The sequence below is a fragment of the Indicator indicator genome, chromosome 21, assembly GCF_027791375.1.
Source record: "Indicator indicator isolate 239-I01 chromosome 21, UM_Iind_1.1, whole genome shotgun sequence".
In the NCBI taxonomy this organism is placed as follows: domain Eukaryota; kingdom Metazoa; phylum Chordata; class Aves; order Piciformes; family Indicatoridae; genus Indicator; species Indicator indicator.
The window spans coordinates 13,876,580-13,894,516 of record NC_072030.1 but is presented as its reverse complement, the minus strand read 5'-3'; the positions used below and the strand labels follow the sequence as shown (position 1 = coordinate 13,894,516).

Genomic DNA, 17,937 nt, shown 5'->3' with positions numbered 1-17,937 from the left:
CCAGACTGAATTTCAGGAGAGACTTCCTCCTGATCTGGTGTCTGGGTTTAGTCTGAGGACACAGAAGGAGGGAAGTGGAAAGAGATGGCTGAGAGGTCCCTGGAGGCAGGGACAAAGCAGGAGGTCACTTGCTCTGGGGTCATTAGCCTGCTGGGATCCAACACCACTGAGACTCTTATCAGGGGTGTGTTAAGGGACCTCCTAGATTGCTCCACCTGTGTCCTAGGAGCAGCCTGAGTTTGGAAGCAAACTCCCCCCCTGCCAGCACACCTCAGGAGGGGCATCCCCCACCAGGCAGAGGAAGCTTTTGTGCTCTCCCTGCTGCAAGATCCTCCTCACCATGCCTCCAGCTGATGAGAGACCACCCTGCTCACACCCTGAGGTGATGCTGGATGGAGGCAGAGAATAACAGAATGGAAGAGACCTTGAAGATCCTGGAGTCCAACCCTTCCCCCAGCACTGCCAGGGCACCACCAACCCATGGCCCTCAGCACCACAGCTCCACAGCTCACAAACCCTCCAGGGATGGGGACTCCACCACTGCCCTGGGCAGCCTGGGACAGACCTTGACAAGGCTCAAGGGCAACAAATTGTTCCTCATGTTCAGCCTAAACCTCTCCTGGGGTATCCTGAGGCCATTCCCTCTTGTCCTGTCACTTGTCCCTTGGCAGAAGAGCCCAACCCCCACCTGGCTCCAGTCTCCTTGCAGGGAGCTGCAGAGAGCCAGAAGGTCTCCCCTCAGCCTCCTTTTCTCCAGCCTCAACACTCCCAGGTTCCCTCAGCTGCTCCTCACCAGCCCTGTTCTCTAGATTCTTCTCTGGCCCTCCTCCAGCCTCTCAATGTCCTTCTTGGAGTGAGAGGCTCAAAACTGACCCCAGGATTCCAGCTATGCCCCCTCCAGGGGGACAATCCCTGCCCTGCTCCTGATCCCAGGCAGGATGCTGGTGGCCTTAGCCAGATCCTTCCTCATCTTCAGCTACCCATGAAGCCATCCACAGACCCCTTGGTCTTCCAGGTATGACCCAGAAGACACCACAAGGGCCAGCACAGCCCTGGGCAGGCAGAGCTTGGCCAGCCCAGGGAGATGTGTCCCCACAGCTGGCCTGCTCTGACTCTGGCTGCCCTCACACTTTGCCTTCTGCAAACCTCCTTTGGTAGCAGCCCCTGGAGAAGGTAAGAGAGCAGAAGATGCAACCTTGCCCCTGTCCAAGGCCCTGTGCACACCCAAGGGAGCTCCCAGGCTGCAGGAGGCGGAAGCAGAGCCCAGCAGGCTCAGGCTCTTATCTCCTCCTGGCAAGCAGAAAGCCTCTGATCAATCCCTGCCTGGTTATCCATTAACAGCCTGGGGGTTTGCTCCCAAGATGGAGAGAACACCACCATGGAGAACAGTCCCCAGCAAGGGACACCCCTTGCAGGAGGCCTCTCCCATCAAGGGCAGCCAAAGGAACCCAAGGGCTCAAAGCAGCCCTGCTGGGATTCACAACAGCTCAGGGCAGAGGAGGAGCAACTGGCACCCAAGCACTGGTCCAGAACACTGTGGGACAGCTCCTACAGCACCCACAGGGGTTGGGAAAGGTCATCAGAGGTCTTCAAGCAGGGAGATGCCCCTCCAGAAGCCAGCCCCTGGCTTCTGTTGTTGTTATCATGGAATAATTAAGATTGGAAAAGACCTTCAAGACCTTCAACCATCAACCCACCACAGCCACCAAGCCATGGCCACACACTTCTTGCACACCTCCAGGCATGGTGACTCCACCACCTCCCTGGGCAGCCTGTTCCAGTGCCTGACCACTCTTGCAGCAAAGAAATATTCCCTAATATCCAATCCCTTGGATCAGACTCTGGGATTTCCCTTGCCCACTGCAGAGCAAGCAGTGGGAGGGGGCAGGCAGCAGTATTTCAATGCCAGTGGTGCTCAGCCAGGCACTGGGAATGTCCCCAGAGGGGAAGAGCCCAAGGTGGGAGCACTGCCAGCATGGGTACAGCACCCTCTGCTGCAGGCATGGGCACCTCAGGAGGGCACAGCACCTCCAGAGCTCCAGACAAGGCCATGGAGCTTTGCTGCACCCCTCTGCTGACTGCAGCAGGAGCAAACCAGCACCACAGCTCCAGGGCTTGGGAACCCCTCCAGGCATGGGGACTCCACCACTGCCCTGGGCAGCCTGGGACAGGCCTTGACAACCCTCAAGGGCAACAAATTGTTCCTCATGCCCAACCTAAACCTCCCCTGGGGCAACCTGAGGCCATTCCCTCTTGTCCTGTCACTTGTTCCTTGGCAGAAGAGCTCAACCCCCACCTGGCTCCAGCCTCCTTGCAGGGAGCTGCAGAGAGCCAGAAGGTCTCCCCTCAGCCTCCTTTTCTCCAGGCTCAACACCCCCAGCTCCCTCAGCTGCTCCTCACCATTCCTGTTCTCCAGACCCTTCCCCAGCTTTGTTGTCCTTCTCTGGACCTGCTCCAGCTCCTCAATGTCCTTCTTGGAGTGAGAGACCCAAAACTGACCCCAGGATTCCAGCTGTGACCTCAGCAGTGTCCTCTCCAGAGGGACAATCCCTGCCCTGCTCCTGCTGGCCACACTCTTGCTGATCCATTCCAGGCTGCTGGTGACCTTCTTGGCCACCTGGGCACCCCCTGGCTCCTCTCCAGCTGCTGTCACCAACCTCCCAGGTCCCTTTCACCAGGCAGTTTGCAGCCACTCTGCCCCCAGCCTGGAGCCTTCCTGGGGTCCTTGTGACCCCAAGAGCTGAGTTTGGCTCCTAAATCTCTTGGGAAGTTGTCCTGGGGAGCAGCTCTGGATGTTCTCTGACCCATGGCTTCACAAAGCTGCTTCTCATGAAGCTGGCAATTCCTCCTGTGGCCACCAACATCCCAAGGACCCAGAAAGCCTCCTCAGGAAGGGCTCCTCCATCCCTGGCAATGGTTTTAAAAGCCTCCACCAGGTTTTCAATCCACAGCCCTCGTGCCTGCTGGGCAGGCAGCTCTGATTTTTTTTTTTTCCCCTCCTAACTGGATGAAACCAGCTGCTCCTCAGCACGGATTATTGGATGTTTATACAAGGGCTGCATCCAGAGCTTGCTTGTTTTGCTTTCCCCACCAGAGGAAGTGTTTACAGAAGAGGCAATTTCCTTTTATGAGCCCTGAGACAAGCTACAGGGTAGGAAAAGAAACGGCCCAACCAAACCCTGAGCAGGAGGCACTCCAGCATCCCACCACTTTTTATAGGCAGCTGTAGAGGAACTCAGCAGTTCAGGCACCTTTGAGCTCTTAATTCCCCTGATAGTTCTTAGGCTCTTCAGGAGCAACCATAAAAACTATTCCATGCAGCCATTAAGAGGATTGTTTGCCTCCAGGCATTCCTTCCTTCTCCTGCCTGGGTGGAAAGCTGCTGTTCTTCTCCTGAGGCTTTTCCTCTGGCTCCTGTAAGTCTCCTCCTCTCTGACCCTCTAAGCCTTGAGTCCTGCTTTCCCTTTCCCAGCCTTATTCAGCTGGGAACAGCACCAGGCACTGAGATCCTGCTTTAGGAACCTACCTGCAGACAGAATCATTGAACCATAGACTTAGTCCACCTCAGCCTGAGCTCTTTCTCCCAGTGAGCAGCATTCAGGGGTCTGCTCCAGGCTTTGGGCAGGATGGGAGCTGAGAATCACAGCATTGCTGAAGCTGGAAAAGCTCTTGAAGGTCATGGAGTTCAACCCTTCCCCCAGCACTGCCAGGGCACCACCAACCCATGGCCCTCAGCACCACAGCTCCAGGGCTTGGAAACCCCTCCAGGGATGGGGACTCCACCACTGCCCTGGGCAGCCTGGGACAGGTCTGGACAACCCTCAAGGGCAACAAATTGTTCCTCATGTCCAACCTAAACCTTCCCCAGGGCAAGTCAAGGCCATTCCCTCTTGTCCTGTCACTTGTCCCTTGGTAGGAGAGACCAACCTCCACCTGGCTCCAGCCTCCTTGCAGGGAGCTGCAGAGAGCCAGAAGGTCTCCCCTCAGCCTCCTTCTCTCCAGGCTCAACACCCCCAGCTCCCTCAGCTGCTCCTCACCATTCCTGTTCTCCAGACCCTTCTCTGGACCTTCTCCAGCCCTTCAATGTCCTTCTTGGAGTGCGAGCCCCAAACTGACCCCAGGATTCCAACCACTAACCCTGGATGAACACCACCAGTCCCCCAAAGTGTCCTCCCCACTCCATCAAAGGCTGAGAGCCAGGACAGACAGAGCTAGGGAGGTGCCCATCAGCTCCAGTGGCAACCAGCCTGGTTCCCAGAGCCTTCTGGAGAGCTCCAGTGATGCTCCAACACCACATCCCTCATCTCTCTACAACCAGGGACTTCTGGCAAGGGCTTGCTGTGATAGGAGAGAAGGAATGAAGCTGGAAGAGGGGAGATTGAGACTGGAGATGAGGAAGAAATTCTTACCAGTGAGGGTAGGGAGACACTGGAACAGGCTGCCCAGGGAGGTTGTGGATGCCCTGGAAGGTGTTCAAAGCCAGGTTGGATGAGGCCTTGAGCCACCTGAGCTGGTGGGAGGTGGCCCTTGAGGATATAGATGATCCTTAAGGACCCAGATGATCCTTAAGGACCCTTCCAACCCATCCCTATGTTTCTGCCAGCTCTCCAACTCATGCACCACCCTTGAAGGCATCACCTCAGGTGAAGCACAGCTGTCCTCCTCCAGGCCAGGCTTGGGAACAGTCAGGTAACCAGCAGTCATGCTTCTACATCCACTTTATACAGGGTGCCATGGAATGTACAGGACCTTTGCTATACAGCTCTCTTTATATTCAGCTCTCTTCAAGCTGCTTTCTCTCTTTACAGCAAGATCAGGTTGGGATCTTTTCATACAGAAAGGTACAAAATAAAACAAACCAACCAACCAACAGAAAAGTCACCCAAAGAATGGCACATGAGGAGTGCTTGAAGTTGCCTTGGAGTCTTCATGCTGGGGCAGCTTGGAGCAGGGCAGTGCCCTCTTGGGTTGAGCATAAGAGACAGAGGATCCTGGGTTATTGGGGTTTTTGCTTCCCCTCCCCACCCCATCCCACCCACTAACCCCAAAAGATGTATGCAAGTGCTCCAAAGCCCTGCAAGAGGCAGGCAGAGCAGCTCACAGGTCCTCAGGAGGACCTGGTTCTCCCATGAGTGCAGAAGGTTTGGGCTAGAGGGTTCAATTTTAGAGCTACTCTCCTCTGAGCTGCCCCAGCAGGTGATGAGGGCCAGGGGAACAGAAGCAGGCAGAAAGGTTTTCCCATAGAGGCATGTAGGAGGTGAGGGAGTTCTTGTGTGCCCTTGCCAGCTCCTGCTGCATGGTGGCCATCAGGCTGGGCTCCACCCAATGTGGTTGGCAGGATCAAGAAAGAAAACAAAACAAAACAAAAACAAAGGCACAAAAAGATGAGGGGAGAGAGAGAGGAAAAAAAAAAAAGTTTCCAACAGTTCCTCTGGGTCTTGCTGGCTCTGCCTCTTCATAGCCATGAGGGAGGACAGCCCAGAGTGGTGGCTGTGACAGGACACCAGAAGGGAGAGCTGAGCCAGAGGAAAGGGTCTTTGAGGGCAAAGCTGTCCCCTCCTGACTCCCCAGGTGCTGAAGGCAGGGAGGTGCAACCCAGCTCTGCTAATCCCTGTGGGTGACATCAGTGATGAAGCTTATCACAGGGGACAGGGGCTTGGGGCTGGGCCCTGGACATCCTCTCCTCTTCACTCAGCTGCAGCATCTGTGGAAGGAAAGCTGGGGAGCTGCAGCCCCTCAGGAGCTGCAGATGATGCCACTTGGCCAGCAGCCGTACTGCTAATGGAGTGGAGCCCCACAGGGGGGCTGTGGGTGGCAGTGGGCTAAGCCAAACCCACCCAAGATGCCATCTCTTCACACACACCATCCCAAGGAGTGCATCAAGGTAGGACAGAACACAGAGGCATGGGCCAGCAAGCCAGCCTGAGGGGCTGAGTGACTGCTCCCTCCTCCTGGTACTGCCACCTGGCACCAGGTACCTCCAACTCTGAGCCATCAGAACTGCATGAAAGGCCATGGGGGAAAGCAGGACAGAGAAAGCCCCAAGAATGCCCCAAATGAAGGCTTCTGCCTGTGCTGCTCTGTGCTCAGTGCTTCTGCAGGAAGAAAGGAGGAGCCAGAGAGAGGTTCCTGCATGGGACAGGGAGAAGGCATCAGCAGATGGAGCCCAGGGCGAGTTCAGAGGTCTGAAACAACAGTGATGGAAGCAGCAAACCCAAAAGGTCCAGCTCTGGGTTTAGAGAGCCTCCCTTTGGCAGATGGCTGTGCCAGAGCCAGGGAGAGGAACACCACAACTGCAGGCACCACTTCAGCACAAGCTCCACTCTTGCAAAAACAAGAGGCAGATGTTGAAGAGCAAGGAAGAGTAAGGAAGAGTTTGACTCATGAAGTTGACCTGAGAGGAAGAGAGCTGCTGAACACTGCCTGAGATGATGGCCAAAGGCCAATTGCTCTGCACAAGATGAACTCCTTGATCAGAGGGGGCTGTGGGCTGACTGGGAGGTGGGTGTGAGGACACAGCCTGCCCCAGCTCAGGTTTGGCTGTTGGCACTTAGACAGGACCTGAGGCAGCAGCAAGAAATGGTGGGGGGGACATTTGGTGAGTCCCAGCTGAGACAGGGAGAAGACCCAGCAGTGAAGGTGACTCTGGCCATGCTGCACTCCCCTTTGTACACCCACAGAAGAAATCTGGGTGCCAAAGGAAGCTGGCAGACGTGTGGTGCCAAGCAGGAGGCTCAGAGCTCACATCAAAGGAAAGCAGAAGGCACAAGGGACATGAAAGTGAGAAAATAATCAATAAAGGAAACAGAGAGAGCAAAGGGCATGGAGACAGCTGAGCCATTCTGAGATTCTGTGAATCACACAGAGCTCTTGGCTGAGAAGAGACCTTGGAGTTCAAACCTTAACCCAGCACTGCCAGGGCACCACCAAACCATGGCCCTCAGCACCACATCTCTACAGCTTTGACACCCTTCCATGGATGGGGACTCCAGCACCCTCACACCAAACAACTTTCTCCTCAGCTTCACCTGCAACCTCCTGGCTTCCACTTTGTGCCCTCTGCCCCTTGGCCTGGCCCTGGGCACCACTCAGCAGAGTCTGGCCCCAGCCTCTTGCCCCCCACAGCTCCTTTAGCTCTTGCTGAGCATTGCTCAGCTCCCCTCTGGGGCTGCTCTTCTGCAGGCTCACCAGCCCCAGGGCTCTCAGCCTTTGCTGCTCACAGAGCTGCTCCAGGCCCCTCAGCATCTTCAGAGCCTCCCCTGGACTCTCTCCAGCAGTTCCCAGTCTCTCTTGAACTGGGGAGCCCAGAACTGGACCCAGTGCTCCAGCTGTGGCCTGACCAGGACAGAGTAGAAGGGGAGAAGAACCTCCCTTGACCTCACAAACAAGCACCACTGGGACAAGCACCAGTTCACAGCCATCTGGAAGCTGCTGCCCCAGGGGATGGTGGAAAGAGCAGAGAACCCAGCCAGGCTCTGGCAAAGCTGGACTGGTGTAGAGGGTTTCTTCCTGTGCTTTAAACTTTCAGGTGCACAAAGCTTTCAGTGCTCCAGGAACTGCATGGCTTCAACTCCACAACTCTACCAGAAGCTCTTAGAGGACATTTTAAGGATGTGCCATGGCACTGGGTGAGAGTTGTTGGCTGGGTCAAGAACTCAGAAGTGCACTTCCAGCACCACCTCCACCCAGGGGGGAACATCCCACTGAAATCAAAGATTAGAAGGCACAAAGCTGAAGAATAAGGACCAGAAACCAAGAGGTGAAGAAATCTGAAGCAGCTTCCTGTCTCCAAAGAGAGCTGCACAGCAGAGTGGAGTGAGGGCAGAGGCAGCAGGTGGTGCTGAGAGCTGCAAATGAAGGAGGTAGCTTCAGGCTTAGCAACCTTCCAGATCTCCTCCAGCACGACACAGGAAGCTCAACCTGCCCTTAACACTCCTCCAGCCAAGGAGTGATGAGAACTGAGACACAAGAGAGACATTTCAAGCAGAAAGTAATGCCAAGAAGGTGGATTTGCTTTGTGAGGGACCAGGGAGCAGAGCTGTGTGCGGAGAGAGAAGGAAAGAAACCAAGAATCCCCCCCAGCTGGGATGCAGTAAGAACCTGACCTTTTAAAGGGCTCTTCTGCACCTTTACTCTCTCCAGTTGTGGCAAGCCCAGCTCACAAGCAGAGGGGAATTTTCCAGGCTTTTTGTTTTGTTGGGGTTCTTTTTTTGGTGTGTTTAGTTTTCCAGGAGAAGCCTAAGAATCAGAGCACAAGGCAATAAAATGCAGCATGCCAGGCTGGTTGGTTCCAGCTACAAGCCCCTACTCCCCTGGCACACAGTTCCAATGGCACAGAGAAGGAAGCAGTCTGGAGGTACCCTCCCAGCACAGAAGTGACTTTCTAGTGCAGTATTTGTGACCTGTTCAACATCAGCAGGTCCCTACTGAAACTTTGTGAGGTTTCTCTTTTCTTAAGAAGGGAGATAATCCACTTGCCTCCCCTTGAAGTCATCTCCCCCACCAGCCTTGGGTAGGGCACCAGTAGCTGCAGCTGGTCTCAAGGGACAGCCAGCTCCCAGCAGCCTCCCTGCCAGGGCCAGAGATGCTGCTTCCATTCCTGTTTGTAAAGTGCTCTGCAGATCTAAAGCTCTGCCTAAGTGCTAAGTGTTATCACTTCCCCACCTTCCACCAAGGATTGGAGGCAGAAAAGACCTCCCTTTACCCTGCTCTCTGCCACCACTTGGCAGCAGGAGGTGAGCCAGCCTGCTAGCTTCAGCCTCCTCACATCTCAGCTCCCCTTCCTCCCCCCTCAAACCCACCCTGTTTACTGTGGGGATTCCTGGAACCCACCACAGTGGGTTCTTAGGGGCATGCAGGCAGCTCAGCCTCAGCCTGTGGTCTGGGCTTAGTGACCTGCTGCTGGGTGAGCTGCTCTGTGGGAGCTCCTGAAACCAGAGAGGAGCTGTCAGCAAGGGCAACCAGGTTGCTCTTTTCTGAAAGGACCTAGAGAGGAAAAGAAAAGTCACTTCTTGTGGCTCAGAATCATTTTTGTTTGCTTCTAACAAATGATTCTGGACACAGGAACTTCATCCCTCCAGGTCAGGACAGTACAGAAATGGTCACTTTGGGAACCTAACCCACAAGGGACAAGATTTTACTGCCTGCAGGCTCTGGAATTTGTGAGGAGCAGGGGGAAATATCCCCACACTTCAATCAGCAGGTGGGAAACTGGTGCTTGGACACAAAGTCCAGCTCACTTCTGTGCACTTTAAGTCACCTACAGCAGTGCCCACTGGCTCTGAAGTGCTCCCATCCTGACCTGATGGCATCTGATCCCTCTCCATGCCCCGTTTTGGGTGGCATCCAGGACAGCACAGCCCTGGATCAACACCTGGAGCTTCCAGAAAGTGCTCAAAGGAACACTGCTAGAGGTTAGGGATAGCAGGAGCAGGGGGATTGCTCATGAGTGAAGCTCCTGAGAAGCACAGCATCCCTCCCACAATGGAAATACTGCAGCTAAGGAAGATCTAACCCCTCTGTGGTTGAAAGGAAGAGAAAATAGGAGCTTCCTTTCCAGTGAGGGAGGGCAGAGCACCAGTAAGACCCACTGGTAACTCCACCAAGCCTGGATATGAAGGTGTTTTTGGCAACTGAAGGCCTTCTACAGCTCACAGTATGTTTTTTTCCACTTTCTAGATAGGGAGTTTCCCCTCCCCTCCTGCTTCCATCCTGGGAAATTCCCTGCCCAGCCAAAGTCTGTAGCAGGCTCCTCCAGGCTCTGAGGCTCTGCACAGCAGCACTCAGGTAGATTTAGTAGCCACTTGGTCAAGCTTTGCAAGGTGTTGTGTGAGGGGGAGGTGGGTGAGGGGCTGTGTGCAGCTTCCCCTCACCCCCCTCCACCTCCCCAACTCTCATTTGCTTTAAAAGCTGGGGATTTACACACTCCTAGCTGCCCATCCTCTCTCTCCCTTCAGTCCCAGGAGGGAACAGCACAGGCAGGAGAGAATGAACATGCTTTTTGTTCCTTGTTTGCTTAATAAATACTTTCCCCCCCCAACCAAAAAAAAAAAAAAAAAAAAAAGAAAAAAAAAAAGCAGCTTAGCAGCTCTGTAAACATACAAAAGATTTTCAATACTTAGTCAAAGTTCATCTTTTCCCTGAACTCCCACTGATAAGAGGCTGGCACTGATCTGTGATCACTGCATATGGAGTGGTTGTGAGGACACAGCAGAGGCCAGGAGAAGCTCCCAGGCTCTGCACAAAAAAATTAAAAAAAAAAAATTAAAAATAACACTGGGTGTTGAGAAAAGTTGGAATTGTTAAAGTTGATCCATCCATGCAGCTCTGAGATGAGAATCCTGTCAAGTCCTGCAGGAAGGATGCCAGCTCAGAGTGGTCCAGGGAACTGAGAAGTGATGGTGGTGAGATCCAGGAGAACTCTTTTCTGGTAAGAGAGGGACGTGGCAGAGGGCTTTGGCTCTTCAGAATGGTGTCCCTTCCCCTCTTGGAAGCAGCCTGGTGGTCACTGAAGACAGAAGCACTCAAGGGGAGTTAGAAAACACAGTGCCAGCCCCATCCTTGCTGTGCCTGGCCAGGGGAGGGGAGACTGCATCTGGGGAGAACACAGCCCCCCCAATGGCTTTGAAAGAGGAGAGAACCCCCATGGAAAGGGTGATGGATTGGATCTTGGGCCACATCCATGTGGTAGTGCAACAGGGCCCAAAGTCTCAATCCTCTCATTTCCATGACCACCAACACAGTACCAAGGGGAGGGAGCAGGAGGTGTGATCTGCTCTGGACCACCTTCCCCCTCCCTCCACACACACAGACCTTGCAATCCTCAAGCTTCAGAGAATCCACCCCTTCACCCCCCACCCTGAGGATGCCATGAAGCAAGGGGTCTCACTCCCCAACTCAGCAGGTGCCCTGGGTGGGGGGCAAGGAATCTGCCTCAGAAACGAGACAGGCTGAGGTAGGGAACTCACATCCACCTTTAGCAACTCAAGACCCTTGTAGTGGAGCAACCACAACCACCTCTTCTCCCAGCTTTGAGCACAATCCATCCTCCACTCTTGTCACACCCCAGAAGGGACACTTCCAGCTGCCTCCTCCGATCCAAACTGCCCAGGGACCACCTCCTCCAATCTATTATCCCAAGCACTCAGCCTTACGGGGGTCAGCTCTTGGAGCTGCCCCCCCACTTCCCCCTGGCACTAGAGGGCTGAAATCATGAGGTCATCCTGCTTGGCAGGGCTGGTTACAGGCCCCGAAGGGGTGGAAGTCCGGATTTTGTCAGTGGCCAGGCACTCCTGGCTGCTCACACCCGTGGGGGTGATGTCCATGAGTTCTCCAGATGAACTAAGGGGAAAAGAGGGTGAGACAGAGATGCCTGACGAAGGGTCTGTCGAGCCTGCAAACAACCTTGGGGGCTTTGGGACTAGGTTGGGTTCATATTGTGCCCTCAAGAGGATCTCCTGTTCACTGACCGACTTGGGCATCTCTGCAAAGTCACTGGAGCTGTCTGACACCATCATGCAGTAGATGTCCTGGAAGGAGCTGCTTTTGCTATCCAAATTAAAGAGGCTGTCTATGAATTCAGCAAACTCCAGCACTTGGGGACTGGGGACATCGGTGAGGCGCCCGTTTTGGAGGGCCAGCTCCTCCCTGGGGGCCAGGGAAACGCGATCCCCTTCGCTGCTGGCCCCTTCCTCGCTGCAGCGGCGCTGGGGCGTGGTGCCGCCGCTGTTGAGAGCGTTCTCGGGGGCTTGGGTCTCCTGGGAGTGCTTGGAGAGGCTGTCAGCAGCCAGCAGCTCTGTCCTGGAGCTGAGGGAGGGATTCTCCTCAGGGATAGCAGGGTCTATATAAAAGCAGTGGGTCTCGTCCTTCTCCATGACGGCGTGGAGGCTGGGAGAGCCCCGGATGCTCCTGAAACCGGAGGAGCGTCGGGAGTCGAAGCTGTAGATGGATTCGTTGTCCGAGAGGCTCTCCATGGTGGCCAGGGGAGCACGGCGGTCCTGCAGCTCCACAGCCAGCCTCTCCTTCGTGTCCAGCAGCAGCAGCTCCACCGGGTCCGGCGGCACGGCAGCGGCCGGCTTCGTCTCGTAGAAACCCTCCAAGCTGATTTCCGAGTGGGACTTGCTCCTGGGGTGAGGGAGAGGAGAGGTGGAGAGGGTGGGAGAGGGAGGGAGAGAGAGGACGGACAAGGGTGGGTGAAGGAGGGTGAAGGAGGACGGACAAAGGTGGGCAAAGGACAACGGGGGGCAAAGGAGGGCGAGGGACAACAGACAAGGGTAGGCAAAGGAGGGCGAAGAAGGACGGACAAAGGTGGGCAAAGGACAATGGACAAGGGTGGGTGAAGGAGGACGGACAAGGGCGGGCAAAGGACAATGGACAAGGGTGGGTGAAGGAGGACGGACAAGGGCGGGCAAAGGACAATGGACAAGGGTGGGTGAAGGAGGACGGACAAGGGCGGGCAAAGGTGGGTAAGGGTGGCCAAAAGGAGGGCAAAAGGAGGACAGACAAGGGTGGCCAAAAGGAGGGCAAAAGGAGGACAGACAAGGGTGGCCAAGGGAGGACAGACAAGGGTGGCCAAGGGAGGACAGACAAGGGTGGCCAAGGGAGGACAGACAAGGGTGGCCAAGGGAGGACAGACAAGGGTGGCCAAGGGAGGACAGACAAGGGTGGCCAAGGGAGGACAGACAAGGGTGGCCAAGGGAGGACAGACAAGGGTGGCCAAGGGAGGACAGACAAGGGTGGCCAAGGGAGGACAGACAAGGGTGGCCAAGGGAGGACAGACAAGGGTGGCCAAGGGAGGACAGACAAGGGTGGCCAAGGGAGGACAGACAAGGGTGGTCAAGGGAGGACAGACAAGGGTGGTCAAGGGAGGACAGACAAGGGTGGTCAAGGGAGGACAGACAAGGGTGGTCAAGGGAGGACAGACAAGGGTGGTCAAGGGAGGACAGACAAGGGTGGTCAAGGGAGGACAAAGAACAACCCTTCAGAGAAACCAGCAGTATATCCTTACTTGGTGCTGCTGTTCCTTCTGTCCACTGTCACCGCTCCCGTTCCAATCTGCACCGAGGGTCCACTAGGTAAAGGCTGGCTCTGGAAGATCAACTCCGGGGTGAGATCCACTTCTGTAGGACTCACCATCACTTTGGCTGCAGAAAGTAAAGCTGTTTTCCCCTTGTTGTAGTTCTCCAAGACCTGTTGAAAGCAAGCAGAGGAACCATAGAGCTTTACTGGAGAGCTTTGCTCCTAGCTCAGGACTTCAAAGCAGCTGCGTTGGCTTCTTCCTTACCAATATCTTCTGCCAGCACAGGACAAGGTCTATGAGATATGAGATAATATCCATGAATTCTGACCTCATCTAACCTGTCAGGATGCCCTTCTGGGAATCCAGAGCTGAGGAGGTGACTGAAGGGAAGCTGGGAGGAAAAACTTTCAGACCAGCAGGGCAAAGGAGACTTAGCTCAATCTCCATGGTAGAGCTTCATGGTGAGGAACTGTGGCTTAGTGGCAGGGAGCCATTCTACAACCATTATACATCATCACAGACTGGTTTGGGGTGGAAGGGACCTTCAAGGGCCATCCAGCCAACTCCTCTGCAGCTCAATGACTAAGAGAGGGGCTGCAGCCACAGCATGGAGAACTTCTGTTGTAGCTTGGATGTCCCCTGAGCTGCAGCCTGCAACAGGCAGCCCCTGAGAGATGGAACCAAACATCCCCCAAATTCACATGATGATGCCATGAAATTTGTAAAGACCACCTAATCTGGGATGTTTGGACTTGGGATGGAGATCTACACTCCTTTTCCAGATCTCTTTAGACTCAGCTCTAATAGCCTGACTTCCCTCCTCCCCTCCAAAGCAAACGGCCTCCTGGATTTAAACACCCAGTTCTCATGGGCAAGGACTTCTGGCTCCTGTAGACTTCCTGGCCCATGGCAAAGCACTTTTCCTGGGGCACCTAACTGCCCCTCCATCCCAATTCCCTGCATTACCTTGTTGAGCCCTTCCATGACCACGTACGGGAGGTGCTCGTGCAGCATGGCTGGCGAGATGATCACTTCATTGAAGGCCTTATTGTCACCCCAGATGGCAAAGTAAGTGGGGTCCTCTTGGTCACAGCAGCTGCAAGCAGAGATTCATGGAGTCCTTCAGTCTGGAAAAGGCCTTTAAGGTCATGGAGTCCAACCCTTCCCCCAGCACTGCCAGGGTACCACCAACCCATGGCCCTCAGCACCACAGCTCCAGGGCTTGGAAACCCCTCCAGGGATGGGGACTGCACCACTGCCCTGGGCAGCCTGGGACAGGCATTGACAACCCTCAAGGGCAAGAAATTGTTCCTCATGTTCTACCTAAACCTCCCCTGGAGCATCTTGAGGCCATTCCCTCTTGTCCTGTCACTTGTTCCTTGGCAGAAGAGCCCAACCCCCACCTGGCTCCAGCCTCCTTGCAGGGAGCTGCAGAGAGCCAGAAGGTCTCCCCTCAGCCTCCTTCTCTCCAGGCTCAACACCCCCAGCTCCCTCAGCTGCTCCTCCCCAGCCCTGTTCTCTAGACCCTTCCCCACCTGTGTTGCCCTTCTTTGGACCTGCTCCAGCTCCTCAATGTCCTTCTTGGAGTGAGAGGCCCAAAATTGACCCCAGGATTCCAGGCATGGCCTCACCACTGCCCAGTCCAGGGGGACAATCTCCTCTCAGCTAGAAGATCAGTTTGGATTCAAACAGAGGGGGAAACCAGGATGAAAGAGCAGGCCAATATTTCGGCATGCAAAAGGAGTAGAGCCATTGAATCATCAAGGTTGGAAAAGACCTTTGAGACCATCAAGTCCAACCATGACCACTAAACCATACCCTGAAGTGCCACATCATTTTTTGAACACCTCCAGGGATGGTGACTTCACCTTGGCAGCCTGTTCTAGTGACTCACCAACAGGCTGCAGAGAGAGAAAAAGCAACAGAAGGAGAGCTTCAACAAGGCCAAATGCCAGGTCCTGCACTGGGGTCACAACAACCCCAAGCAACGCTCCAGGCTTGGGGCAGTGTGGCTGGAAAGCTGTTGGCAGAAAGGGACCTGGGGGTTCTAATGGACAAGCAACTGAATAGGAGCCAGCAGTGTGCCCAGGTGGCCAAGAAAGCCAAAGGCATCCTGGCTGGGATTAGAAATGTTGTGTCCAGCAGGAGCAGGGAAGGGATTGTCCTCTGGGACTCAGCTCTGGTGAGGCCACACCTCATGTATTGTGTCCAGTTTTAGGCATGTGGAGGTGCTGGAGTGAGTGCAGAGCAGGGCAAGGAGCTGGAGAAGGGCCTGGAGAATAAATCTTATGAAGAGTGACTGAAGGAGCTGGGGATGGTTAGGTTGGAAAAGAGCAGGCTGAAGGGAGACCTCATGGCTGTCTACAACTACCTGAAAGGAGGTTGTGGAGAGCTTGGTGCTGGTCTCTTCTCACAGGCAATTAGTGATAGAACAAGAGGGAATGGCCTGAAGCTATGACAGGGTAGGTTTAGACTGGACATTAAGAAAATTTTTTTTCCCAGTCAGAGTGGTCAAGGCCTTGGAATGTGCTGCCCAGGGAGGTGGTGGAGTCACCAGCCCTGGCTGTGTTTAAAGGTGGTTTGGATGTGGTGCTTGGGGGCTACGGTTTAGGGGTGAACCTTGCAGAGCAGGATTCTGGGTTGGACTTGCTGATCTGCTGAAGGTCTTTTCCAACCTGAATCTTTCTGTGATTCAGTGAGAAGATCTCCAAGCAGCCACAGCCCTGCCACGGCTCCAAACCTCTGCCCAGCATCCTTCTAACCCGCCGGTGCCAACACGCTCGCTGGCACCACCGCCCCTTCAGAGGTGGCTGCCTGCCTCGGGGAGCCCCTCCAGCAGGGTGTCTGGAGCCCAGCTCTCCCCCGACTCACCAGCACTGCTCTGCAGGGTGGTTGTGCACCACGTGGATGATGCGGCCGGGCGGGTAGAGCGGGGTGCTGGCGGACAGGGCGATGGTCAGGTCGCTGGGGTGGGTCCACAGGCGGTTGCTGGTCACTGAGTTCTCCTCCGTCTCCTCGGGGAGCTCCGACTTGGGGATGCATTTGGTGGCACCCACAATGATTCGCCACTGTGAGACAGGAGAGGAGGGAAGGAGAAAGGTTGAGAAGAGGGAAAAAAAGAACCCCAGCAAAGAACAGCAGGGGCATCGTTCAGGTTTGGGCTCCTCGATCCAAGAAGGACGCTGAAGGGGGTGGAGAAGGTCCAGAGAAGGGCAAAGCTGGGGAAGGGTCTGGAGAACAGGGCTAGGGAGGAGCAGCAGAGGGACCTGGGGGTGTTGAGCATGGAGAAAAGGAGGCTGAGGGGACATCTTCTGGCTCTCTGCAGCTCCCTGCAAGGAATTTTGGCTCTTCTGCCAAGGAACAAGTGACAGGACAAGAGGCAATGGCCTCAAGCTGCCTCAGGGGAGGTTTAGGTTGGACATGAGGAACAATTTGTTGCCCTCGAGGGTTGTCCAGGCCTGTCCCAGGCTGCCCAGGGCAGTGGTGGAGTCCCCATCCCTGGAGGGGTTTCCAGGCTTTGGAGATGTGGTGCTGAGTGCCATGGGTTGGTGGTGCCCTGGCAGTGCTGGGTGAAGGGTTAGAGTTAAACTTGAAGGTCTTTTCCAACCTGAATCCTTCATGGTTCTACACACAAGCTCACTTTTCTCTCTCTCCTGGTCCTTTCTATAATGTTTTACCCCTAACATCTTCATGTTTGATGTTTTTCCACCTCAGTGTCCTGGTAAAGAAGCCTGGGCAAGAATAATTTCCCACATTTCCTATCTCCAGGCCATTAGCAGAGAGCTTATCCTAGAGCAGCACCATCCAGGCAGCACTCAGCAGTAGCAACATTACCCCAGCAGACAACCCTTGGCCTTCCCAGTCTGTTACCATTTGTTACTGGCCAAGAAAAGCTCCATCTGAAGCACAGACCTCAAACCAGGCTCAGACAGGAACATCTCCTGCTCAGTTGTTGTAGATCTGTGATGGTGAACCAGAAAATGGATGCAGCTCTTTGACCTGACCTCTCCAGCTGCCTTCCAGCTCCCTCCACCACTCCTCTGGTGACCTAAGCAGTAGTCACAGTGGTCCTAAACATGAGGAGGAACTTTCCATTGAGGGTGGTGGAGCACTGGGACAGGCTGCCCAGAGAATTGATGAAGTCTCCATCTCTGGTGTTATTCAAAACTTGCCTAGACGCTGTCCTGTGTCAGCCTGCTCTAGGTGAACCTGCTCTGGTAGGAGGGTTGGACTAGATGATCTCCAGAGGTCCTTTCCAACCCCTATCATTCTGTGTGACCTGAGGAGACCTGGAAGGCAGGAGAAGTCTGCAGGGTTGCTGTGTGACACTGCAAGTATCATCACTGCTCAGAGTCAGTTAATCATAGACTCATCGAATGGCTTGGGTGGGAAGGGACCTTCGGGATCATCCAGTTCAACCTCCCTGCCATGGGCAGGGACACCTCCCACTACACCAGGTTGCTTAAGGCCTCATCTAACCTGGCCTTGAACGTCTATCCTCTTACCTTTGGTTTGTTACTTCTTTGAAGAACATCCAGGAGCTGCCGGCGAAATCCCTCCAGCTGAGACAGCCCAATTCTGGAGGAGAGAGAGATGTTTACAGCGAGTGCAGGAGGGAGCAGAACCACAGGGCCACACAGCACAGACCAACAAACCAGGTGACAGAAGACCTGACCAAAAAAAAAAAAGTGCTGCCACCATTTCAGAGGAGGGTTGTAGAGTCCCTCAGGACCAGTAACCAGGGTTGGAGAGGCCATTGTGGTGACCACAACCGAGTAGGGAATGTCACAGCAGAATCAGTGAGAGGAGAGAGGTCAATGAACAGAGAAGGAGGAAGATGATGCAATCACAGAAAGAAGTGAGCAAGAACCAAGGATAGGATGACACAGAAGGTGAGTTAGGAAGGTGACAGGGAGCTG

The 17,937-nt window shown here is 54.7% G+C and overlaps 1 protein-coding gene across 1 annotated transcript in view; it reads right to left on the bottom strand.

The window, feature by feature from the left end:
- Positions 1-11,195: 11,195 nt before the first annotated feature.
- Positions 11,196-17,937, bottom strand: part of DAGLA (diacylglycerol lipase alpha) — a 41,594-nt gene continuing 34,852 nt past the window's right edge. The window contains exons 15-19 of the mRNA XM_054390645.1: positions 17,524-17,596; positions 15,890-16,086; positions 13,985-14,114; positions 13,007-13,188; positions 11,196-12,123 (exon numbers count right to left, since the gene is read on the bottom strand). Coding sequence (XP_054246620.1) covers positions 11,196-12,123; positions 13,007-13,188; positions 13,985-14,114; positions 15,890-16,086; positions 17,524-17,596 — 1,510 coding nt within the window. The remainder of the gene's footprint in view (positions 12,124-13,006; positions 13,189-13,984; positions 14,115-15,889; positions 16,087-17,523; positions 17,597-17,937) is intronic.